This window comes from Biomphalaria glabrata, chromosome 15, assembly GCF_947242115.1.
Source record: "Biomphalaria glabrata chromosome 15, xgBioGlab47.1, whole genome shotgun sequence".
In the NCBI taxonomy this organism is placed as follows: Eukaryota; Metazoa; Mollusca; class Gastropoda; family Planorbidae; genus Biomphalaria; species Biomphalaria glabrata.
This window is the reverse complement of record NC_074725.1, coordinates 18,495,654-18,521,852: the sequence shown is the minus strand read 5'-3', so window position 1 is coordinate 18,521,852 and position 26,199 is coordinate 18,495,654. Positions and strand designations below refer to the sequence as shown.

Sequence of the window (26,199 nt, the reverse complement as noted above, 5' to 3'; positions counted from 1 at the left end):
TGCAAGACAATTTCAAATGGGGCCCTAATGTTAATATTGTCCTCATCACAATGAAGAAAAGCATTTCAGTTTCCCTATAGATATCTATGGAACACTAACCAGCACAATCTTATGGAATGGCACTTACAATGATGAGCTACTAGGGAAAAGAAAAAAAAAAAGCCTCACCATGTTATCTGGCTCCCAGATTTGGTACAAGACTGGGCATTAGGTTCTAACTGCTGACAGTTTATCTCTAAACACTGACCCAAACACTCTTGGGCAAAGAAAATAAACACAATTATGTGTCAAGTGTGTGTAACATTTTATTTCAGGTTTTTTTCAACAACTTTTCATTGAGACATAGTTGACACAATTATTGATCCAGCTGGAGATCAATTTGAACAAAATTTTTTTTTTTTTTTTGGAATATCCTTAGCTACAAATTATGCAATAGCAGCCTTTGTCTCTAGGGTAAAAAGAAAATATCAAATGTTATGGGCATGCTAAGTTTTTAGCAAAAGAACTGAAGCTGCATCAGTCAAGAGAAAGAAGGCAGCCTTGTCAGCCAGCCCTAGGACAGATGCATAAATATGCACAAACTGTGGCAAACTCTGCCACTCCAGAATTGGCTTGATCAGTCACTCCAGATTCTGCCCTGTCTTAAGACCATACCAAAGTCAGCGATTAATCTTTCGAGACAGAAGGAGACATATAATTTAATATATAAATTTAAAAAAATATACAGTGTGGTGTGGGTTTCCCTGGAGCTAAAAATAAAATGAAGGCAGTCAACAAAAAGAAAATGAGAATATTTTTTGGTTGCATCAACCTGTCAGTTGACTTGCTCCATGACAACAGTAGGAAGGTATCCATGAAACACTCAGCAGTAATGCCACATCAACCCAGTCAAGTTGAGTAAATGAACAAGTGGAAAATAAAAAAAAAACAAGGTACCAATTTAGTGCATAGTGTTTATATTGGGTAGCAAAGTCTCTCTTCAGTGCTTTCCCTTTTCTGAAAGGTAATGAGAATCTCTAAAGCTATTAGGAATTGATTCAATGATAATGCTTGCTATCACTCACTTTTAGAGTATTAATAAAATATTTCAGCAAAGTTAATATAGTTTATATTTTAGTAGATAAATAAAATTTATTGTAGTAGTCTCTTATGTTCTATACTGGAGTATCTCCTTTAGAGTCAGATTATTTTCAGAAAAGTCTACCTCCTGATTGCACTATTTTACGGAACAAAAAAAGGTATAATAGCTGTAAGCTGATATAGTGTTGGATTTTTGTTACAAAAAAAAAAAAGCTACAACAAATGCATTGTCATGTAGATATATAGAAGTAATATCAATAAATATACAAATAGCTGATAACACAAGAGTATTAACAGGGAATATCACAAATATATGGCCACTGTTCTGGCCAGAGCATAATTAAATTGTGCTTGAGGGAACACAACTGGAAAGTTTCCCTTAAGGCACATACTTTGCTTATGCATAGACGACTTTTAACATGTTTTTACATCAAGTTATACCTTAAACACTCATTATAAATAAATGTGTAATGGAAGGCCTTCGTGGAACATATATTGCATGAAATAATTTATAGCATGGTATTTATGTTTTATGCACAAATAATAGTACAATCAAAAACATTTGGAACAGCTTGATAGAAGTAAAAACTCTTTTCATTCAATAGTTCCACTAAACACAGAGAGATCTTTTATGTCATCGAAATTCTGCAGATCTTGGGGCATGTGCACTGCAGACATTTCTACAGAATCATCTGTAGTTTTATTTCCTTTGCTTTGATCTGGGTGGGCACTTTCTTCCATCTCATCCCCATGACCTTTGTCAAGAGGGCAGATCTCATCCCCATGACCTTTGTCAAGATGGCAGATCTCATCCAGTGAAATGCTGTTAAGAGATGAGATGGTGCTCTGACGTCGAAGGAGCTTTCTTTTGGCTTTGGCACTCTCATAATACATCTTTGCCTCTTTGGTGTCTGTAACTGGTGTGCCATCAGCTTTGAAAGCTTCTGGCGCAATAGTGAAGACATCAACAGAGACTTGTGGTGAGAAGCCCACTGGCGGTTGCACTAGTGGACTAGTGCTATTTTTAACAGCCACTGGTCTTGACAAGGAGTCACTTGAACAATGAGATCTTGACTTTCCTTTTGTTCTTTTCAAAGTGTCACAGCTAGATGATGATGAAGATGAAGATAAGAGGCTAGTACAAGATCTCATATGAGCAAAGAATGGATTAGGAGGGCTATCTTTACTAGCTTTAGTTTGCAATGGGAAGTCTATAGGGGAAGTATGTATAGAGGATGAACTCACCCCAGAGTCTTCTGCTATGAAATTCAATCGATTCAAATGTGTATTTTTTGGGCCCATTACTTGGCTAGCTGTCAGTTCTGGAGATGGCAATTTGGGACTGTTGCCCATTAATGGAATTTCAGTAGCTGCAAATACCTCATGTTGAGGAGGAGGGGAGGACAAGCCTGAGTCATTATTTACATCCTTGTGGAATGCAGACCCAGGAATGAATTTCTGAAGATGGTCACTATTCTGAGGTGGGGTCCCAAAGATGCTTTCACTTTCACAAGATGAAGATGACAGCAAATAGTTCCGCCTGTGAGATAGTTCTTCAGGACAACTATCTGTCTCATCAAAGTTAACTGTATGATAGCTGTTTCTTGGGCTTATACTTTGATGTTTATGCCCGGAATAGTCAGTTGATAATGTAGACTCTAACATGTTCTCTGACCCTGAAGCTTTGGCTATGCCAAAAAATGGATTGATGGAGTTCAAGTGAGGCTGTGGCGTGTAGAACTGGGGAGATGGGGTGCTGTTGGAGTTCTTGGAGGATCCTTCCATTCTGCTGATAAATTTTTTCAACTTGCGCATTTCTTGTACACTTTTAAGACGCAGAAATTTGATATCCTCAGAATTGATTACCCTCCTTGAAGGACCTTCACGCTTTATTTTGATTACATCTCTCATAGCCTATGATTTAAAAAATTAAAATGAGAAATGGATTATAATGGTTATTCCAGATGTGAAAACAAACTAATGATGTGGTTTACATTTAGAAATCTATATTTGAACTGAACTTTAAAAGAAAATGAAGCAGAGCTCATAAATTGAGGCCAGCCAGTATAGTGTGAGGAGTAGTTTTCACCATAATAAGACCAGCAGCAATGTATTCAAGTGAGACCTGGACACTGACTAAGACATCTGAAAATTTACTTAATACTTGGGAAAGAAAAATTCTTAGGAAAATCAATGGTGCCATACAGGATGAAACAGGGTGGAGGACACGCACTAACCATGAGATATATCAATTGTATGAAGACGTTGGACAGGTCACCTTGAAAGAATGTCAGACAACAGAGGAGCAAAAATCGTATACAGGCAAAACCCAAAAGGCAGGCGACCCAAAGGCAGACCCCGAATGTGATGGATTGATGATGTGGAAGCAGATCTGAAGCAGCTTGGGGTTAGGGCATGGAGACGAAAGGCCCAGGAGAGATACGAATGGAAGGATGTGTTGAAGCAGGCCAGAACCCTCCATGGGCTGTAGCACCACTGGGATGGATGGAGGAGTATTTTTGCACATTTTGTGTGCTTCAGGACCTGCATTTACTTGATCAAGGAAGACTGACTCTGAGAAGGGTCTGAACAACATAAGCAGCCCAAGAAGTTCATGCTGCCTTTGTGCCACATTTGCACAGTTCTGGGTAATTTTACCAACCAATCTTAGCAGCTACAACAACAACACATTTTTTTTATTTGTCTGAAAAATATTAAATTCATTTTATATCTAGGCCAGGAGGACATTAATACTATCACTCCAATTCTCATAGTGATCATTGCTACAGCTGAGACAGTCTAGATCAGAGTGAATCAAGTCAACAACTCACCTGCTTGATCTCCTCTATGTGTAATAGTGTGTTGAACTCCATCAGCTGACTCATTCTCTCAAAGTTCTCATGAGTGTATGTAAAGTTAAATGTTGAAAATGGAGCTTTAGGGTCATCAAAAACATCAAAGTTAGCAAAGTCAAATTCCTCTTTTGTTTCTCTTGGAATGCCTAGAATGACAAGTTAATTGTAATCATTATACTGCACCAATTCACTTTCACTTATATTCTTTTTAAACTAAATGAAGTATGTTTGGAAAAACACAATTTTACTAAAGAAGCTGACAGTTTGCAAATTGTGTTCAAAGTTAACAGTTATTAAGAAATTCAGGGGCAAACACAAAAAAGCCACTTTTTAAAAAAATCATGTTCCGGTAGTTGAGTGAAGATGCCTGTTTCAATACCTAAGCCATTCTGAGTACTAAATATAAAAACCTAGTTAAAAACCTAAACAGAAGTGTGTTGTTTTTTTAGCTGTTACCCGACCAAATTACATAACAAGCTAGGAGTGACTAGAAAGTGTGCAAGTTACTAGAGTATAATCTGACAACATTCTGTAGTACATGTAGAAGTGCCAACTTATGTTTGAGATCACTGTTTCCCAAACTGTATTCCGTGGAACCCTACTGTTCCACAAGTCATAGGTGTTCCATAAACTACTGGAATAATTAACTAGTAGGCCACCACATAAATTAATCTCTCTAAAAGATAAGCAAAGTGTTCTGCTAAATACTCAGAATGTTCTACTAAGGAAAAAGCTTGGGAAACACTGTTTTAGATATTTTAAATATGTTTTCAAGGTATTTTTTTAAATGTGTTTTTTTAAAGAACTACTAATCAATGTAAACCTTAGAAAAACAAAAGGCTTAGTAAAGTATGAGATAGTTAACCTGGTGCTTTGTAGTTTTTAAAAGTCTTGTTGATGAGAACAAAATGAAACACAATTGGGCAATGCGGGTCGTTGGGATGACGGAATATGTACAGCTCCTTCATGCCTTCTCTATCAAACACACTAGTGTCTATAGGAGGAAAGGGCAGACGATTCAACTTGGCCCACTGCTCAGCAAGTTTCAGTTCCTGAAAAAAAAAAATCGATATTACAAATGATGAAAAAGAAATACAAAGCTTTCAATTCTGTCAGTAGTGAATACTAGTTTCTTTTTGATATAATGACACCATTGAAGTTAAATCGAGATAATGAAGTCGGTTTCAAATATATCTTTAGTATCATCTTTTAATTTACAAATATTCTTTAAAAAGATTATTTTCGGGTCCCATATGTTTATGATGATGATTGCGGCAAAGTGAGAAGGCATACACTATAATCCTGGGAGTCTGCAATATTGAGTCTCAAATTACGAAATTTTAAAAGTTATTTTAATATTGCCTCTTTTTTTTCAAGAATTAAAGCTATTGATGAGTCTGCAGAATAAAAGTCTTAACAATACTCTACTTAAAACAATATGTGATATGTTTACCTTGAATGGAGGAGTATTATCAGTGGCTCGGGCACTAAAGTCAAAAGAAAGAATGATGTCTATCTGTCTTTGAGGTCGCAACACCAGAGGGTAAGGGGAGTTAAATGTAAGTCCCGCATCCACCATGTAGATATGCTTGATGTTGGTTGGGTGCATTTCAAATATACCTTTCAAAAATACATTGAAAACATGGTATAGACAATGCTTTTTATTTTGTTGTCTAGTTAATAAATATTTTAACATTACACCCACATTTGAGTTTTCTACAGGACATTTACATTTGATATAAAAATGTTCCTTTTATAGGCAGAAAACAAAACAAATTGCTAATACATAACATTCAAGATATAAGTATATAATGTTTAAATACAATAATACTCAGGTTAGAAAGTATTTAAAGCATAATAACTCTAGCCATAGAAGTCATCCATAAATGATGAAAAGAGGCTAAGTGAGGCTCAGCGGGGATTGCTGAGAAGGATCCTAATAGTAGTATTTCAAGATTATGTCACCAATAGAGAAATTTTCCACATGGACACTCGCTCTAAAGTGAAGTTATCTCTGAACATTGTATGAGATTCACAGGACAGATCCTTAGACAAGACAAAACATTTTCCAAAGACAGCCATAACATGAAGGCCAAAAGGGCTATCCATGTCTAACATTAAGTCACACCATCTTAGAAGACTTAAAAATCCAAAATCCAAAGGGAAGAGGTTGTGGAAGTCACTTGTGATTGGTTTCTATGGAGACAGTTTGCTGTTCTATGTGAAGGGCATGGGAAGACCTAAGTTAAGTATATGTATAGCTATTTACCATCAAAGACATCTCCTTCTTTGACCCTCTCTTCCAAAGGTGTGAAGGGAGAGAGTGGGTACGTCTGCTGAAGGTTCAGACCTCTCATAAAATTGTGTATCACAGCAGCACGGCCACGCCTTGTGGTCAAAAACTCCCAGGAATTGCTGAAATATACACAATGAAACAATAATGACTTGTTTAGACAATAGAATTTGTTCAATTCCTACTTTTAGCTTACACTCTCTTCATTGGTTAAAAAAAAAGGTGGAAGGAAACAGTGTGAGTCTGGGAATTTCTGAAACTGGCTACGAAGTATGGTAGATAGAGAATAATGAGAATAAAGTAGGTTTGATCCCTATCTGAACAAATTCAATTCTAATCCAGTTTGGATCAGATCTGATAATAATATTCATTCTAATCCAATAATATGAGATCCGATTAGATCCAAGACCACCATCAGCATCTTAAAGTAGGAATTGAATTTTTAATTTATTATTAAAATGTTTCTCTTTACAAATTTACTTTTAAAGAATGCTACATGTATCACATACCTTTCAAAGATTCCTTGCATCAACTTCTTCCAATAACTTTTAGAAGCCCCTTTGGATTTTTTAAATGAAGACCCTGCTCTGGTGTAAGCTTGTCTCTTTTCATGAATATTTGTGTTTTCTCTTGTGGGAAGTTCACCCCAATTGACACTTTTTTTACTACACACTTCCTGTTTAGGGGCATTGGGGTCAAAGCTGGACTTTCTCAAACTGCTGGTCAGTGAAGTGGACCCTTGGAGATTTTCTTTCTCAACCTGAGGAGGCTTGAGCTCTACTTTCACCTCTCTAGCCACTCGAGGCATATCATCCTCATCACTCTCCCCATTGTAAGCCGAGTCCTGGTCCACATCTTTCATCGACACATTTCCATTGGAAGGAAAGAAAACATTTTCCAACCCAGAGTTGCCACTTGACTGTGGTACATTCTGGTTTTCCCCAGTATCAAAACTGCTGCTGTCACTGCTGCCAGAACTGTCTTCATCATCCTCATCCTCCTCATCCTCACTGGGATCACTTGAACTATCCTCACCTTCCTCTTCAAGCTCTTTGCCCATCTCAAGTCGTATCATTTCTGTCTGGTCAAGTTCATGCTCATCCTTCTTTTGCTGTTTATCCATCTCTAATCTCATCATTTCTGCTGGGTCCATACGCCGATTATCTTCCAGCAGTCGACGAAACAGCACACAAAATGCACTTCCCCAAATACCTAGAATTTAAAAATATACAAATTTTTATATTTTAAAAAAAAATTTATAATAGAAATAGTAACTCTGACTCAAGAATTCATTATCTAGTTAAGAATAATTAATGATAACTGTAACTATTAATTGTACAAAAGTTATAATACAAGCTATTTCTTTGTACATTTACCTTGAAGAAAGTGTAATGGCTGCTCATCATATTTCTTGACTAGCTTTCCCATAAAAAATTTGCTTCCAAAAAGTTCAGAATCCATAAATGTTCCATATTTTGGCATGCCAATCTCATAGGGAGAGAACTCTACCCACTCTGTAAACAAACATACAATATTTACTGATTGAGAGGTTATTACTTCCCCTTACACCTGTATGACATCTGATTAACAGCTGCTAAACAGATCTGTTTTTGTGTGTGTGTGTTTGTTTTGCTTCAACAAAGTCATGAATAGCTCACTAGGCAATCGTCTTTTTTTTGTATGTGAAGTACCTGAGATTTACATTGACCTTACAGTACATCAACCTTACAGATCTTATATTTGAACAGTCCCAGTTAAACGAAGCACTTAAGGCTGGGGGGGGGTTTCTACCACTTGACAACTAGATTTTTCAACAAGGCTTGTATAAATAATTATGTATCAAGAACAAAGAGCCTTGCAATAACTTAACTACAAGGCAAAATATCAGGGTGAAACGGAAAGGTGAAAAAAGGGTCAAACCTAAAAACAGACCAAAAACAGAAGACTTTTAAGAATCTAATAGGTATAACTAGCTTTATATTTTGGACTTTTGCCAAAGACAGTTTGTATCATGGAGTCAGCAGAAATGTAGGAGTGACGTCCCTTTCTTCCCATGGAGATGAGAATAGTAAACAACAATATGACAAAAACGAAACATAAAAGGCATATAAACAAACTACCTTGGAATGATTTAGCTGGAACATCTTTCTTCACATGTACACAAGTGTACAGCGGCATAGGAATGTTGCCTCCTTTGATTTTTTCCCGCTGGTCACTTAGAGTGCACTCCATCCTCTGTTAGATGTGCAAAAATTAAAACTTGGAATCCTCATTTAACATAAATATTAACAAGCTAATATTTTGGGGTTTAGAACCACTAGCAACAAAATTCCACAAAAATTTAACATTGATTGGTAAACCTTTCTGAAGATCTAACTTACCCCATTCAATAGTGTTTCTCCCACCATCCTGCCAAAGATATCAGTAAAACTCACAGGCTGCCCTTCCCTTCTTTTCTGTACCATGTACTTGGCATAGTTAAAAATTGTAGAAGCATTAAAAAAACGAAATAAACTTTTATCTATGCTGTTTTTCAGCTCTTCCAGAAACTCATTCATGTCAATGTTAGGCCATTTGGGATGAGAGTATAGTGTTGACAGTAACCTGTACGATGTGAAGAAAGAAATGAAAAAAAGTGTTTTAGAACTATGCACAGAACCAGCTTGTCATCAAGTGTTCATTTATTTGAGATGTGACCCGAGTTGATTACTTACCAAGATGAACCAGAGAGACCACACGCATAAGTTGAACAATCTAAGACTCCTGATTCTACTAGTGCTTTAAATACCCCGCTGTAACCAGTCATAGCACGAAATCCACCTCCAGAGCCAATGACAGCTATTGTTGGCACCTGGTCAGTTGAAAAGAGTGAAAACATTTGTTACAGATTTTAGATTTAAAAAAATTGTTTATGTCTGGTCATTTAGCAGCCACAATAACACTGACCTCATTGGCACTGATTGGTAGGTCACTATCACCAAACAACTTTTTGACACCTTTTAGGACTTGTTCTTTTCTTTGTGCAAGAAACTGTTTCTCAGCATCACTCAAACACAAGCTGTATCTCAAGGTTGGGTTTTGACTAGAACAAAAAAAAAAATTTATTGCCATGATCCTTATAAAATATTATTCCCAATTAGGGTAAGGTTTTAACATCCAGTGTTAAGATTTTAACATTTTTAGCTAAACTATTCAGAAAATTAAAAAAAAACTTACTCAAATTCTAATTTAAATTCCATATCAACTTCAGAAACCTGAAAATATTTAAATTAATACAGAAAATTAATAGTATATTTTATACAAAATAAAACTGCTTGAAGCAAAAAAAAAATAAAAATTCCTGGTTAATAAATGTTTCAATGGAAATAATTTTTGATGCAGATGTTGAACTTCATCATCAAATTCCATTTGAGTAAAGGCTAGAGGGGCTCAAATCCTCTCTTGGAAAAGTCCTGTACAGAAACCCTGCTGTTTTGTGTGGTACATACATGTCACCATTCAGGTCAAGAATATTTGGTTTCCCAAACCTGTTAAGACAAAGATCAGCAAGTCTGGGGCAGTCAAAAAAAAATATGAGACACAATTTCCTCTTCTTATCCACAGCAGGGCACAGCGAGTCAAAATTTGGCCAAAGCCATGAAAAAAATGGGAAGTGTGGTCAGCGTGCCTCATGCCCTCCCAGACTTCACTGCCTTTTAGGGAGTTGTCCCAGCATTCAAACCACTCTTCCATTTCTATTTTTTGGATTATAGCCAGAGAAGATGTTGAGCTTCAGAAAGTTGTAATTTACAGCAATTAAAACTGCATTAGGGTTTCCTGAACATTATTCAATCAAAATGTTTGTGTCCTTTCTTCATAAGAATTTATTATCCTCATAGCAAATTTAAATTTTTTATAGATGAAAAAGTTTAAAAAATAACTTGATCCAATCTACTTACACCATTAAAAGTGATTGTTTCATACTGTGGTTGCTCCATCACTCGAATTCTACGAATGTCAAACTTTTCTGTTCCAACATTTATATCATATAGAACATAATTTGACTCCATTAAACTGATCTCTGTCAAAGTAAGTCAAAATAATGACAACATTCGAAAAAGTTAAACCATAAATTTGATGAAGTTTCAAAATCTTATCTAAATTAGGAAATTTGAAATAATTGTGCCCGCTAGAAGCTTAGTGTTACTTTTTCTTTGTCTCACATTATTGCTAAAAATATACTCACATTTTTTAAATAACATTTTTTTAAATACACATTTTTACCCCATATATTTATTAAAATATTTTTATTTATTCCATTGTCAAGGTTAATAGAACATGAGGTTAAGCCAGACTTGAACATTGGGATTGAAAGTATGGGCACTGAAGATTGAAATACAATAAGTGTTTAAGACTTTCCATCAGAAGGTCAGTTAATGTTGTATGTAGGCTTAATCAGTTTGTGTTCATTTTGTACGTACCTGGAAATAACTTGAAGTTTAAAAAGATTGTATGATGGAATTAACGGAAAGTTTAAATAGATTCTAGAAAATTCTCTATTTCAAGTAACTATCCTGACTCTGCAAAACCAGGATTCAAACCCAAGACAGTAAAAGTATTAGCAGAGTGTTACATTATTTGACTATCACATACCATCTATATGTTAATGTTTGCATTCTTAAAAAAAAAAAAAGCACTAAAAAAACAAAAACATAAATAACCCTTGTTAACAGAAAATAATTCCATAGCAAGAAAGTAAACTTATTTGTAAGCTAAATAAATCAAAATGTAAGTAAAGTAAAGGACCTCTTTTAAATCTTGCAATCTACAGTGCAGGTCTGTTACTATGTCCGACAGCTAACAAGGGCAAACATGAGGCTAGCACAATGAGCAACTGCCTTTAATTTCCTCAACCAATGTCATGTACCCATCAGAGTTGAGTGGACTCAGAAGAATCCTAAAAATCCAGAAATTTAAAATCCCAGTCTTCACCAGGATTCAAACCCAAGACCTCTCAGTTAAGAAGCCAAATGTTTTAACATTCAGCCATAATGCCCCCCAAATTGTAGGTAAACAAGCAGAATTGCTTTTAGCCAACATGTTATAACATACAGAAACTCAGTGAAGATGTGATTATTCTACCCTTGAACAAATAATTATGTTTACAGATTGCCTAAGTGTAAAATTCAGTTTCTGCCTGAGTACACTACAGATAAAATAGATAAGATGAAAAAAAAAATTACCAAGTACATTGGAGTGGGTAAAGTTTAGAAAAAATGTGAACGTTTCATTCCACTCTGGATTGACACAGTTTTCTTTTATGCTTGTACATTTTTTGCCATCAGGTGAATTCTTCATCACCAGATTGATATATGGATCTGGTGTATCGACTGTTGAATAAAAAAAAAAGACTATTTTCAACAGAACTCTTTAAAACACCTAGCTAAAAATGAAAAAAATAATGTTTACATGCATTTATTTTTTGGAATAAATCCATAAATGATCAAACTTATCAGAAAAATATTAGGCTACTCTTTAAATCTTTATCTGATTAATAAACTAAAACCTTTGTACCCCAAAAATGTATGATATAGAAGTGAATGGACCTACTATTTTTGTTCTTAAAAAAGCTATTTCGAGATAGAACTTATTTCTTGCTGTGGCTCTGTCCCACCCCACTAGGGAAGCTTACATTACTGCTCCTGATAGTTTTGATAAAAATCATTCCCCCTCAGGCCCCTCTCTATCAAGTATCCACCCCCACCCCCCCTCATTAAAAAGAAATTCAGGACCACGTTTGTTTTATCTCTGGCATTCACCCTTCTAGAAAATATTAGATTATATTTTTTTTCTCACAAAGATTAAACTCACAAATACTCACAATAATCTCTGAAGACACCAACAGTAATATTTCTGCCTCTGATGACTCTGACAGTCAAGATAAGACATGCTGAGTGTTGAACCTGCCAAAAGGGAATGCACTTTTAATGTTATTACATGGATATTATTTTACAGATTGTTTTTTTTTTCCACCGCACATGTCAAAATGTTCAAGATGTTAAGTTAAGTATAAAGGAAAAACTCCGCTGACATACATTTAAACACTAAGAAGAGGTGGAAATAACAGATCTATTTATTTTGATTTTGTTTGTGTGGGTGCTTTATAGATCTAGTAACTTTTGTTTTTAATGCCTTTGGCTAATGATTCTACATTTTTCTGGCAAAGAAAAAAAAAATGGAAAGAAAAATAAACAGCCTATCATGAAAAATGAGGTCTGGGAAAATGCAGAGAAGATAAACAGGCAGATATTTATACAGGTAGATGGTTCTACACTGTAAATACTAAAAAATGTTCATGATTTTTCGAATGAATTTAGATCTACATTTAATGCATATTGCCTACAAATCATCTAGAATTAAGTACCATAGTAGGTCCTATTGAACAATCACAATGTGAATGTCTAACTCATAGAATTGTCTCTTTAATTTAGGTGATAATTTAAGATTCTTATATATTATAGACGTTTCTTCAAAAAAAGAAGATAATTACGTCTTATGCATTTCATGTGTCAATCTAGTCACGCATGTTAATCAATGACTTAAACTCTGCTAAGTCTTTGGTTTTCCTGGATGTTCTAGGCAACCCATTCCATTCTCTAGTGGCACTAGGGAAGAAGGAGTATTTGTAAATGAAGGTATGTCTCCCAAAACCTATACATATCTAGATGATGAGACTTGATCTATACAGATCTAGATGATGAGACTTGATCTATACAGATCTAGATGATGAGACTTGATCTATACAGATCTAGATGATGAGACTTGATCTATACAGATCTAGATGATGAGACTTGATCTATACAGATCTAGATGATGAGACTTGATCTATACAGATCTAGATGATGAGACTTGATCTATACAGATCTAGATGATGAGACTTGATCTATACAGATCTAGATGATGAGACTTGATCTATACAGATCTAGATGATGAGACTTGATCTATACAGATCTAGATGATGAGACTTAATCTATACAGATCTAGATCTACATACGCTTTGAAAAAAAAAAAAGGTTAAAAACAACAACACTCAAGTCATATGTTTGGCATTAGATTTTACGGATTCACTATTCGTGAAAAATAGGGACGGCGATTGTTGTATGCTTTATAGGCTAAGATAGCCTAAGTTAGTACACTATTAATGCTATACTATAAAACGTAACGGATATTCAAAAGTATTCATCAAAAACATCCGCCTCTTACAATACTGATATCATCTGTGCTCTTTTTTCACGGGAGAATCACTACACACAGTGCCACTGACACATTCATTATTTAATACACTTTAGGAACAATAATTAGGATCGTTTTCATGACTACGATTTTGGCCAATAGGCTTGCCGGACTTATCAGAGCCAATACATTAATAGACTTTGTATGTGTAAGCCTGGGTCTTTATAAAACTATATAGTCTTGGTGAGCAAGTCTATAAGAAGAATGAGTTAACGCGTAAACTGTAGGCTACAAATCCGTTTTGCGCTGCCATTAAGATCGACGCATTGGGTGAAGAGATTGAAGGATATAGATCTAGATTTAGATCTAAATAGGCCTACACATGCCTACTTCTTGACACTGTACGGCTATTCGGCTAACAGTAGTTTTTAAAAGAACATGGGCCGACGTGTCAAGGCTAATATTAGTTTTGAAGAGTCTTTATGCCTATAGGGGATACTTCGTGACAGTACAGAGATTTAATACTGAATAATTTCGGAGCAAACAAATGAAATATACACACACACAGAAGTAAAAAGTACACACACAGAAGTAAAAAGTACACACACACAAAAGCAGTTTAAATCAGAATGTGAAGGGGAAAAAAGAAAGAACGCAGCCATTCCCGATACACCAGTAAGATTGACTGGGACCATCACTAGGACCAATGACGTCGTTTAATGACTAGAAAGACAATGGCCTGACACAGAGCATACAAATTTAATGTGTTCACTTCTTTAACAGGTACCTCAGGTAGAGCCTGAAGTCAAGTGCCAGGCCTCATACTAGCTTTTTTTTTTATTTGTTAACCTAGAAACGATATATATATATATAAAGATAGACCTAAACTATGAAGGAAGCGATGATCTTTGATCTACCAGCTCTAAATCTCAACTCATGGGCCTGCTTCTGCTAAAAATGTGCACCACTTCTAAGTCACCTAGAGCTAGGTATTTTTCTTAGTTCAGAACCAGAGGCAACCCACAAGTATCACTTCCATGGATTTACACGCACTTTCAGAAGTGATTGCCCGGCAGAACCAGAGGCAACCTACAAATATCACATCCATGGAGTTACACGCACTTTCAGAAGTGATTGCCCGGCAGAACCAGAAGCAACCTACAAATATCACATCCATGGAGTTACACGCACTTTCAGAAGTGATTGCCCGGCAGAACCAGAGGCAACCTACAAATATCACATCCATGGAGTTACACGCACTTTCAGAAGTGATTTCCCGGCAGAACCAGAAGCAACCTACAAATATCACATCCATGGAGTTACACGCACTTTCAGAAGTGATTGCCCGGCAGAACCAGAGGCAACCTACAAATATCACATCCATGGAGTTACACGCACTTTCAGAAGTGATTGCCCGGCAGAACCAGAGGCAACCTACAAATATCACATCCATGGAGTTACACGCACTTTCAGAAGTGATTGCCCGGCAGAACCAGAGGCAACCTACAAATATCACATCCATGGAGTTACACGCACTTTCAGAAGTGATTGCCCGGCAGAACCAGAAGCAACCTACAAATATCACATCCATGGAGTTACACGCACTTTCAGAAGTGATTGCCCGGCAGAACCAGAGGCAACCTACAAATATCACATCCATGGAGTTACACGCACTTTCAGAAGTGATTGCCCGGCAGAACCAGAGGCAACCTACAAATATCACATCCATGGAGTTACACGCACTTTCAGAAGTGATTGCCCGGCAGAACCAGAGGCAACCTACAAATATCACATCCATGGAGTTACACGCACTTTCAGAAGTGATTGCCCGGCGTGAACATGTTTGAAAATTGGTTTGCGTTCACTTTTGTTATTTAAACAACCTAAAGTTATTTAAAAAAATTGTTAATTCCTACCTTAAATACAAATAATATAGTAAACGTTCATATTACATTTCTCATCGGAAAAAAAAAAGTAATGTGGATCGAACCCATGGCAAACGTGTTCAATTAGCTTGAAATTAATTACTCATTTCCCCTCATGTTTTGACTACTTTCTTTCCACCTTTGGAAGACAATGTGAGCTTATAGTGGAAATTGAGAACTATATTCATCTTAGCAGTTGGCTAATATCACCGAGTTCAACGAATTTAAGCAGCGCATTATCAACATTAGCCATCACAAGTTAAGCCACAGGGAAAGATATCAAAATAGAGATTGTTTCTGCCTGCAACAGGGCCGGCCTTAGGTAATTGGAGGCCATAGGCAAAACGAATTTGGTGGCCCCCAAATGTAATGGAAAATTATAATTAAAAAAAAAAGCAGTAATAAAACAAAAAATAAGCAATTTATTTTAAAAATCTTGTATACTCCAACAATAGCAATGAGGACAAGTTTCGCTATTTATTCTTTGAAATTGAGTCCTGTGCGAGCGCCCCCCCCCCCAACCAAACGTAGGCCCTAGGCGGCTGCCTAGTTTGCCTATGCCTAAGGCCGCCTCTGCTTTCAATAATTAAAAAACAAAAAAACGATGCTGAAAAATAATCTTCACTTTATAACAAGTTCGTTGTGCGGTAATGTATGTATTTCATTGATTACAATGCTAGTATTTCAATGTTCAGAATGCTGAAGGACTGAAGTGTCAACAATAAAAATAAAATGGCCCCTTTGTTGACTCAGTCTTTGATGTCATTTGTTGGCCCTTGTCCAAGAAAGGTACACAACTCTTTCAGATACGTCATTGCATAATGACTTTGTCAGATTTCTCTCGAACAGAACTTAATCCCTACTTTTTTTTCCCCTTTCCACCCAAATCTAAACAAATCCTGCACTTTTTTTTTTCTTCCTTGGTGTGCTTTCACTCAATAGGCTTGGAAGCACGAGGCTTGATCGTTCCATGTGTATACATGAAGCAGATCTCGCTGAACGAACAGTATGTTTACAAAAACGCTTGTTTTAGTTTTTTTTTTTTTTTTGTGAAGAAAAAAAAAGTTTTTTTTTTTTTTTGGCAATAGGCACTATTCACGAGCTATTCAGACACTATGCAGACCCTGTTCAGCCCATGTCATAGAAAAAATAAAAGGAACAACTTCAGGTCATGTAGCCATTATAACCACCAGTCTTTATTCTCAAAAATTATTGTAAAATACCCATTTCAGTTCCTGAGCTTAGAGTGACATTTGAAAATATTAAAAATCTCAGCCACTACTGGTACCCGAGACCACTGGCAAGAAAGTCAAGCTAATTACCGCACAGCCTTTGCTCTTTATAATCTATATGGAGTTCTAAGAGTGCATTTCATTGTATACAAAATTGTTATATTTTTGTATATATAGTATAGCTCTAATACGTTATTTTTTTCTTAAAGGCTTATAGCAAAGTTCTCTAGGCCTATACTTAGTAGAGGTCAGCGTAGAATAGAAAACCAATATCTCATTTCTATCAATAGTCCACCAGTGACCAGATATCTTCTTTTTTTTGTATTGACTCATCTAATTATTATTATTATGATTACTGTTATTTTTTTAAAATTATTATTATTATTATTTGCGCCTTTCAGAGCTACGATAAAGACAAAATAATCTTACCTGAAATATTTGGTATGGATCAAAGCTGAAATAAAAAAAAAAAGTAAATATTAGCTAAACAATGCTAAATCTGCCACGTTCTAATTAATTTGAATACAACATAAAAGTCTGGTCTCTTTAAAAGCGTACATAAACATTATCATCTAACACACACACACATACGTGGAAGAACACACACGTGCAAGTACATGTGTAACCTACATGATATTTGAATCGAAATTCTGAGAATGTATTTTTTTTTTCATTTGAAGTTTTCGAGACGTTAAAGTTTTTGAATATTTGTGTCGATGTGCGTGTGTGTGTGTCTGTATGACATCTGTGTGTACGAAAGAAAGAAAGAAGAACAAATGTTATTTGATACGAGAATGTCGAGGTGTAATAAACTATCAATTATTAAACTGTCATAGTTAATAACAAGGCCATGTAATTTACAGATTGTTTGTAATGTAAAGCCTGTCTATGGGACTTGTAAAATAAGAAGATGAAACGATAACATTTTTGGTGACACTAGTCGTGAATAAACAGTGGCTTTCTACAGTGTGTAGTTATTTCTAAAGCTGCAGGTAGCCTAGTGAACTCGTAGAGTACAAACCATTATATGCTTTCTGTAGCAAACTTGTTTTTATTTTATAATCTTTTAATTATATACCGGTCAAACTACACACAATGAATATAGGGACGCTGGAACACACTGTGAAACACATAGCCCCAACATTTCACACATTTCTAGGATTACACATTTTAGAAGCAACGTCGCTGGTGTAGGAGGAAAGGAGAAGGCTATCTTGGCTGCAGTTTAAAATGCCTAAAATAAGATTTCCTATTAATAAAAAGAAGCAAGTCAAAGAAAATGCGAAATTAAAATAGTGGCCCGAAAACTTAACAGTCTCAAGTGAAGAGCCGCGATAAAACTTAATAGGAAAAGTTAAAATACCCACACAAGTCGTGAAGTTTGACTTGCTACGCCTAGTGTGTGTGTGTGTGTGTTTTGGGGGAGGGTGGTTTCCTGGCTATACAACTTGTGTGTTGATTTATAGTCTTGACGGATTCACCATCAAGCTGCATATATGCCTTAACGCGCACGCCTTTCAATAGATCATTTTTAACCAACATGTATAATTGTTATGTCGCTTTGGTACAAGGGGCCTGGTTCAAAGTCCATACAAACAAGCTTTCTATGAAAGCGTGAAACGGGGATGAGAAAGAGAGGGGGGGGGGCTCCAGTATGAAATATTTGTGCTGTATTTAACATGGCCCATCAATCTCACTACACAGACCTAATGGATAACAAGACCTATCAATGCAGTATAAGTTTGGTCACACGTCTCAATGTATCACGCCTTCGGCCCATCTCGTGACGCCCCCACCCCAGCAAAAGGAGAAAAAATCTACACCCCCATCCCAATTGAACAGCTAGAGGAGGGGAGCGCCTAGCATTTTATGTGTATGCTTTACATGTTCGGATGTTCCTTCAGAACTGAAGATTATTACATCTTAGACCAAACCTTCCGCAGTCGCCAGTTATCTTGCATTCTGCATAAATGCAATTCTCCTTGCGACTACAGCCCCCCCCCCACTTCATTCAAATAAAAAGAGTGCATGTGAAATGAAATCAAAGAAAGAGGTGGGACGGGCACATTTTGCAGTATAAGAGGCACATGTAGTGCAAGCATACCTGAAATGGGGTAATCAACACTTTTTTTTATATTATGGGAAAAAAAAAACCACTCATAATTTAAAAAAAAAATATTTTAAGTCAATATATTTTTTTTTGTCGTGGCAATCTCTTACTTTTTTCATTCAGTGAGAACCAGTCCTTTAGCTGCCCGGTAAGGAAAAACCATAACAATGTTTTTCACTGTCACATTTGGATCTCAAAAACGAAAACCGCTGTTATAAAATCAGATTTCACTTTTGTCTTCATCGTATTTTTCTGCTTTAATAAATGCAACAACTTTTGGCATTTGTTTTTTTTTTTCCAGTGAGAAATATACATCTTGTATGCACTGAAATAAAAGCATGCAATTTTTGTGCTATCAAGAAATTTACCCCACAAATTTCGTATGTTACAAATTAGGAATTGCATGTAACAGTTTACTGTTTGCCGAAGGCAGGGCTGGCCTTAGACAACTGCAACTTATGCGGCGGCAGTGGGTCCGGCATTTTCGTTAATTCCATGTGTAAATTATTAAATTAAAACTTAACTTCTTTATATTAACATCGCCTGGAAATCTCTTGAAATTGCAAAATATACGAAAAAGTCCTGGAAATCTTAAATTATTAAAATCTCCTGAAAAATAAACAAAATTGTCATGTTGCGGTGCTCATCCTATGCGAAATAAAAAAACAAACAAACAACGTCATTGTCCTCTTTCACTTAATAAAATGTATTGCAAAGACGAGTGCATTTTCTAATACAAAATCTTAATTTTGACATTATGCTTACCCCTATCCAGACTGACCCCGCTTGGGCCGTCCTGCATATGGCCTCCCAAGGCTCACCTTTTTGTTTATAAAATTAAGTTGACAAAAAGACTTTGTAATCGATTGAATATATTACTACAAATAATAATGGTATAACAATGGTTACTGTTTGAATGAGGCATGACGTTATATTGGAGTAAAACTGACTCGCAGGGCCAGTATAAGAGTTTGTGTAACAGACCATCATCTTGATTGCATTTGTCGACACCACTTGCTATTATATATAAGCATTTCTTATTTTGTTAGCTAACAGCGCTTTGTCCTAACGTGCGGAATGCGTTCTGGATTGTGTGGTCTCCAGGGTTCGGATCCAGCTGCTGGAGGTCTAGGACGTAATAATCCGTATTGCTGAAGGAACGCCCTAAACGTAACAAGTCCTAAGTCAGAACAAGACACAATTTCTTTTACACACAAGTGAACTAAGTACAATACCCCGAGTGTAGCAGCACACCCTATATGGTGTACTTTGTACTCCCAATAGTCAACATGCGATTCTCTTCTCGTGAGAAGCGTAGCACTTACTTTTCCGAATCCGGAACAAAGTCCTTTTTCAATAGCTTGAGGATAATATCTTCATCTAAGTACCACCAAAAGGCCATTTTGTTTTAGTGTTGGGTTAGTGTCAAACAACGGTCAGCGTAGTTAGCCTCCACTTAGTTAATCCAAGGAACTACACAGACTTACTTTCACGTCAAGAGAAAATGTGTGCAATGTGTTAAGGTTATTTTCTTGAACACACACTTATAAGTAAGCGTGAACACTTGTCAATCACTTGTTCTTTTGAACTATGACCAAACGACCAATCGCGTTTATTTATACTTTTATAATACGCGTAGGACAGGGTCCGTCTCCAAATCTAAACAAAATAAATCATTAAGTCGGCCTACGTCTACAGATTGTAGTGGCAACTCCTGTTTAATGCTGTAAGAAATGATTGAATCTTTCCAAACGTGTCGCCCAAGCACAAGGGAGAGCATTACAAGAGGCTACTTAGAACACTGAATGTGAAGATATATAGATACCAGGAAGCATGTTTCATTTTGATGTTATCGGTGTTTAGTAAGACAGACCACAAAGATGCACTTTGAACTCTTGTATGTTAAGTGCTCACGTTCGTAGCCATGTTGTATTCTTACTAGTAACTACTTGACATTTAGCAGACGCGCGCGAGTTTAAGAATGCGAATTTTAATTTCCCCGTTGGACTATGTCTAATAGCCCCGAGCCCCCAAATGTTGGTAAAATCCTAGCTACGCCATTGAAGTTACTAAGCAAATAGAAAGAAAACAACAACTTTGAAGATGATAAAATCTCGCAAGTTTTAGACTTTAATTTCTATCTAATTGTAGGCTACACATAATTATTCTATTACTTCAACTATTCCAGGATTGAAATAAAATATGACCACTCTTTAAATTCAAATTATTCTGAAAAGAAGGGGGGGGGGGAATGGGGTAGAGAGAGAGAGAGGGGGGGGGGGTAGAGAGAGAGAGAGGGGGGGGGACTACAGGAATTAGTTAGTGCCTGTGTGCATTGTTCTATTAACATTCAGTTCTAAAGGGTGTTGACAAAGCCATTCATGTAACACAGGGTCATGGGGTACAGCAACAATTGGCGTACAGTAAGGCCTGTGATAAACAAACGCGAGTTATGATAAACAGACGTCTATCGTCATTGTGTTGTATTATTTGAGCTTAGTCTCAGCAGTGGCGTAGCTAGGGTGGGGGGAGAGGAGGCACAAATTTTTTAAAATCCTCCCCCCCCCCCCGGGATTTGGAGTTTGGACATTTAGTTCTGCAGTGCATAAAATATGCACACAAATGTATAGGGCCAACATTCTAAAATATATAGCTTATCAATGTTTCCGTTTTCTGTACACCGGATGCACCAATTAAGAAAATCCCTTATATCAGTAAGGTATTTCAGAGAGAAAGAGAGAGAGAGAGAGGGACAGAAATTCGATCGACTTAGAAACACATTTTAAAAGAGGGAGGGAGAATGTAATAAAAAAAAAAAGAAAATGTTCAGGACTCAGATCCCTTGCAATCACAGGTGACCTAATTCCTGGGCAAAGTTCCAAACTTGGTATTACGTAACAAAATATACCGTTACCTATAGGTGTAAACAAAAGTCCTCAAGCATAGCATTGCATGTTACTAGTATGTGTGTGTAAACATGTCAGTCTAAGTCATACGTTATGGTGATAAACACGCGTCTTGCTTACAACTGTGATATAAAGGAATCATTTAGATCTAGAGGCTATTGACTGAGTTAGGAGGACATTCTTGATTTCGTAGTTACATGGAATGACGGAAATGTTCTCATTGTATTCCCACTGTAATGTCGGACACTCATAAAGGTCTATTACTAAATATGGCCTACAAACGACGAATTTGTTCCCCTATATTTCTAGTTGTTGTTTTTTTTTTAATTTAACTTCTAACTTTCGTTCTTTTTCCACTTTCTTTCTGGTAGTAAGCATATTATCATTATTTTAATAAAAAAAAAAATATTTGAATCGTCAGATATGTGTGTTAGATAATCAACAAAGAAACCCTAGAGGCCAAATCTCTTCCTAAACGTGGTAACAGTCAGGGCCAGCCAATTCTGGGTTTTCTGTGGTAGGGGCAAAGAAAAGGTTATAAAAAACAACACACCCCACTCCTAGATCCATAGAATGATCTAGTCTTTTAATGCATGTAGATTAAATCTAATATTACATGGTGTTTGGAGCAACAGAATAAAGGGTTTTTAACGCTTCAAGGACGCCCAGCCACTAATTGTGAGATGCCTTACTCTACCTTCAGCCCACATTCTACGGACTGGAATGTGGATTACAGCCCCTTTTCTTTCATTACTGAAGCGCTCTGAACAACACACACACACACAAATGTGAATAAAAATAGCTTGACTACATGTGTAGTTTAAACAGGGATAGGACCATCAAAGGACACTCTCGAGAAGGCATTTCGTGGATCTGCATAGTCTAAATAACTTCAGGTAAGAGTGACAACTCACAACATTCTTAACACAAATACTAACCGCGTGTAGAGATGTCTAAATGTTCGTGAACGGCGATTACTGATAATATATAGTTCAGTCTTATTTGAAGTATGAGAAGGCGTTGAAAAGATCACTTACTTAAAGAACTAGGTAGAGTCTAGAAGACTCACAGAAATGTAAGGAATGATAGCGTTAGCAGAGATGCTTTAGTAACAGTTTGATAGATACACCATCAACTAATTTTCCACTCATTCAAATTCAGTAAGAGCTCTGAAATGTGGGGCGAGGTGGCCGAGTGGTAAAACGCTTGGCTACCGAACCGAGTGGTTTAGAGTTCGAATCTCGGTGGAGAGTGAGATTTTGAACTTGGGAATTTTTAGGAGCGCCCCTGAGTCCACCCGACTCTACTGGAGAAGTAAATGCGGTTGGTCGCTGTACTGGACACACGACTCAATCGTTAACCGTCGGTCATAGAAACAGATGAACTTTACACCATTGGCCCCCGTAGATCGCGAAGTTTGAAATTGGAACCTAAGCGCCACGAATAACCATAGGAGTCTTTCTAGATCTAGACATCAAATGTAATGGGTTCGAGCGAGACCAATCATCATAGTAGCCCTCAGCACTGATCTGAAAAGTCGAAACCTGTGGGCAATGAAGACCAATAGCTCGTTGCCACAAACCTGAGCTATTGGTCTAAACTGACCACGGGTTGTGACATTGCAGGCCAGTGTTCAGGCCTTCTATGACGATTGGTCTCGGTTTGAGGTTTGTCAGGGGCATATTTGCTTTTCTCTACGTCACATTCTAGTGTTCCGCTTTTAAGTGAAGCGAATTCCTAAAATATCAATAGTTAGTTATTGCCCATAAAAAAACAATTCATCAAAATGCAGATGGGGCGAGGGGGGGGGATAAAGAACGACTAACGGTATGGACATGGACACTAGAAGAAATACCCAGGTTATTTACTGTAACTGTTATTACTGAGCATAGTTCCAATAAACAAATTAATCCGCGCCAATAGTACAAACAACTAACCGGATACCAGTACAAAGACACTAAATGTCGATCAACGGCGTCGCTTTGTTGACAACTACAGAACTGCTATGCGACGCTTCAATGATACTTAGTATTAAAAACATGGATAGGTTTAGAGAGAGGAAAACATGTAACATTATACGAGAAACGACATAGGGGCTGATGAGTTGACCCCGTGATCTTCATGAGAGCTTAATAGCTAGACCAACAAACGTTTACTGATACATCGTTTAAAGGAAACATATTGCCTATAGGAAGCACGCTCAGTTCCACTTACTGCTTTGGTGTTTTCGTCATAAGCGTGTATTAAACACCACCTTTTTATGTTATTTAACAGAAAAAAACTGCATCGTAAAAACTAACATTTGACCTAATTAAAAATCTAAAAATAAGCATATTGCTTAAATTTCAGAGAATAACGGCTAAAAAAAAACAACAACAAAAAACTTACTCTTCCAAGCGCCTAGATTTGGGCAGCGTTGGTGTACAGGAGCTGCTCAGCCTCCCGCAGGAGTGATAGTCATCGTCGTCTTCATCATCATCATCATCTTCGTCCTCTTCTTGGCGCTCAAAATTCCCATCAAGCAACGCGACGTGGTCAGTTTCGAGCGGCGCGCAAGTTTCTAGAGTGTCACTTTTTCGTTTGCTCAGCTGCCGCGTGTAGAGCGGTCTGCCATCTGTGTAGCTGGCGAAAGGAAGAGGTCTCTGGATATGGACATCTCCTAAAGTGGATGCCTGAGCGGACATCATTTTAGATTCCGCGGAGGGGTCACAAACGTCTTTGTGGCTTAAAACATCTGGTTGCGTTTTCAAATTGAGTTCAGATTGGTCTTTGCCAACAATATTTTTACTCTCCGAAAACGGTTCGGCCTGAGAAGTCTGAGAGTCTGTGCACGTAAAACCGTTAGAATCTTCCTGGGTGTATGTGAAACCACTGGAAACAAAAGGGTCATCGGTAAATTGTTGTTCAGTTGCTTGCAGTGACTCGACACTGTCCATAGCGCACACTTCGTCCTCAAAACGAAATGCATTAGGTGACTCCGTCTTCTTTAGAAAGGGACCATCTGCAGGCAGTAGAATGCCCATCTGTGGAGATTCAACTTGTTTGGTTCCAAAGTCTGAAAGAAGCGAAGAGTCCAAATCACGTTTCGAATTTAAATCACGTGAGACACTTTTCACCTTTGTAACACCGGCATTGTTAAGTCCCACTAGTGAATTGAGATTATTGATTTCCTCCGTTGAAGAGCAGTACTCCGAATACTTTACTGGCGAGCTAGTAGGGGCTAGTTTAGAATCCGCACAGAGGTTCGTTGTTAAAGTACTAAACGATTTGGAATTACGGAAAACTGGCACACTCCTACGAATGTTTATATTATGGGCCGCTTCGCTGCTCTGCCCTCGCGTGTGTGTTGGCCTGGTTTCGTGACGTAGATCTAGTATCGCCAGATCAGACTGCAAAATATCACTCTTCTTCTGTGTGGGTGTGAGAAGAATCGTCTGCTCGTCTTCCATGTTTTATACTTACATAAATAGACGCTTACTTCCGTCCAGAAGTTTCCGACTGTTCCAAAACTAACCAATCGCTGACTGTGTCTTGCCCTCTTAGCCTAGTACTGTATTACTCCTAGTGTTGTACGGTGGTGTAAGCCTAAAGCTTTTTTTTTTTTACCAAGACGAAAGAGGGGAAAAAAAATCTAGATCTAGATCTATTAACCTAAAAGAAAAAAAAAAAGAGGTAGCGACCAAGTCGTCTGTACCGTGGCTTCGCGCGTCTACTCGGTGTTGGTGTCAGAGTTGAAAGTCGTGTCAGTGTATCGAAGGTGCAGGCGAGAAGAGACGAGAAGTTGGGTGCGGTGAGGCAGTTTAATTATGTAGACTCGAGCGCCCAAACTGCTTGACACTATTGTGCAAGTACATTCTAATCATCAATTAAAAGACGTTCACATTTGACGAGCATTGGATTCCTAGAGTACAGGTTTAGATACTGATTATTTGAAGGAAGGATCAGGGCCACGGGTGTTTTGAGATTTATCGGGGCAGTGGCGTAGCAAGGGTGGGGGAGGGGTGGGGATAATTTGAACCCCCCCCCCGGGCCTCCACTTAAGGGGGTCTCCCAAATGAGAGTTTTTTACATGAAATATTACATATTACGCAAAATGCATGGGTTCCAAAAGAGCCAAGCCCCCGGGCCCACAAATGATGGAGAATTCCTAGCTACGCCCCTGTATCGGGGATCAGATTTTAACAAAGTTTTCATTTTCTCGACTTTCTGTTGTGTGCACAATCATAACTGCTGAGATGTATGGGTTTAATACCGTTATGAGAAAAAGAGTTTGTTACGTGCGCATGTTAATGTAAATGTGAAATGGTGCGATTGCGTGTTGAACGGAGAGGAGAAAAGAAAATGGAGAAAATAGAAACGAAATAGTGTTCTAGTGTTCATGAGAATTAAAATGAGTTCTAAGCGATGACGTTGTTGTTTTAGTGTTAATGTACTGTTTAAAGAGTCTCATGCTAGAAAGGAACGTAACAAGTGGCGCCCAACGTAAAGGTAAAACCTACGTAGTCCTTTATACACAGTTGATCTCCTGTCAACAGATAGTAGAGATATCATATTATATAGTCTAGATCTAGTGATTGATAGGATAC

At 37.3% G+C, this 26,199-nt stretch overlaps 1 protein-coding gene across 4 annotated transcripts; it reads right to left on the bottom strand.

Annotated features, from left to right (window-relative positions):
* Window positions 1-287: 287 nt before the first annotated feature.
* Window positions 288-25,183, bottom strand: LOC106056382 (cytosolic phospholipase A2-like). Of its 4 annotated transcripts, none has more exons than XM_013213092.2 (17): window positions 24,002-25,183; window positions 17,027-17,051; window positions 12,089-12,170; window positions 11,451-11,597; window positions 10,167-10,288; window positions 9,445-9,482; window positions 9,175-9,310; window positions 8,943-9,079; window positions 8,610-8,832; window positions 8,349-8,463; window positions 7,605-7,742; window positions 6,738-7,440; window positions 6,205-6,350; window positions 5,389-5,555; window positions 4,801-4,987; window positions 3,912-4,081; window positions 288-2,994 (listed from the first exon to the last, which is right to left on the bottom strand). In XM_013213092.2, the coding sequence occupies exons 1-17, from the start codon at window positions 25,060-25,062 to the stop codon at window positions 1,675-1,677; spliced, it is 4,917 nt and encodes a 1,638-aa protein (XP_013068546.2). In that variant the 5' UTR covers window positions 25,063-25,183; the 3' UTR covers window positions 288-1,674. The 4 variants fall into 4 exon arrangements, with proteins under 4 accessions (XP_013068546.2, XP_055868402.1, XP_013068547.2 ...); XM_056012427.1 differs by lacking the exon at window positions 24,002-25,183 and adding an exon at window positions 21,622-21,876; XM_013213093.2 differs by lacking the exon at window positions 24,002-25,183 and adding an exon at window positions 20,033-20,728.
* Window positions 25,184-26,199: the final 1,016 nt, after the last annotated feature.

Coding starts and splice junctions, on each gene's coding strand:
- LOC106056382 (XM_013213092.2), bottom strand. CDS start 25,062: ATGGAAGACGAGCAGACGATTCTTCTCACACCCACACAGAAGAAGAGT. Junction 11,598..12,088: donor TGGTGTCTTCAGAGATTATT/GTGAGTATTTGT, acceptor TTTATTCAACAG/TCGATACACCAGATCCATAT. Junction 10,289..11,450: donor TACCCACTCCAATGTACTTG/GTAATTTTTTTT, acceptor TTACTTTGACAG/AGATCAGTTTAATGGAGTCA.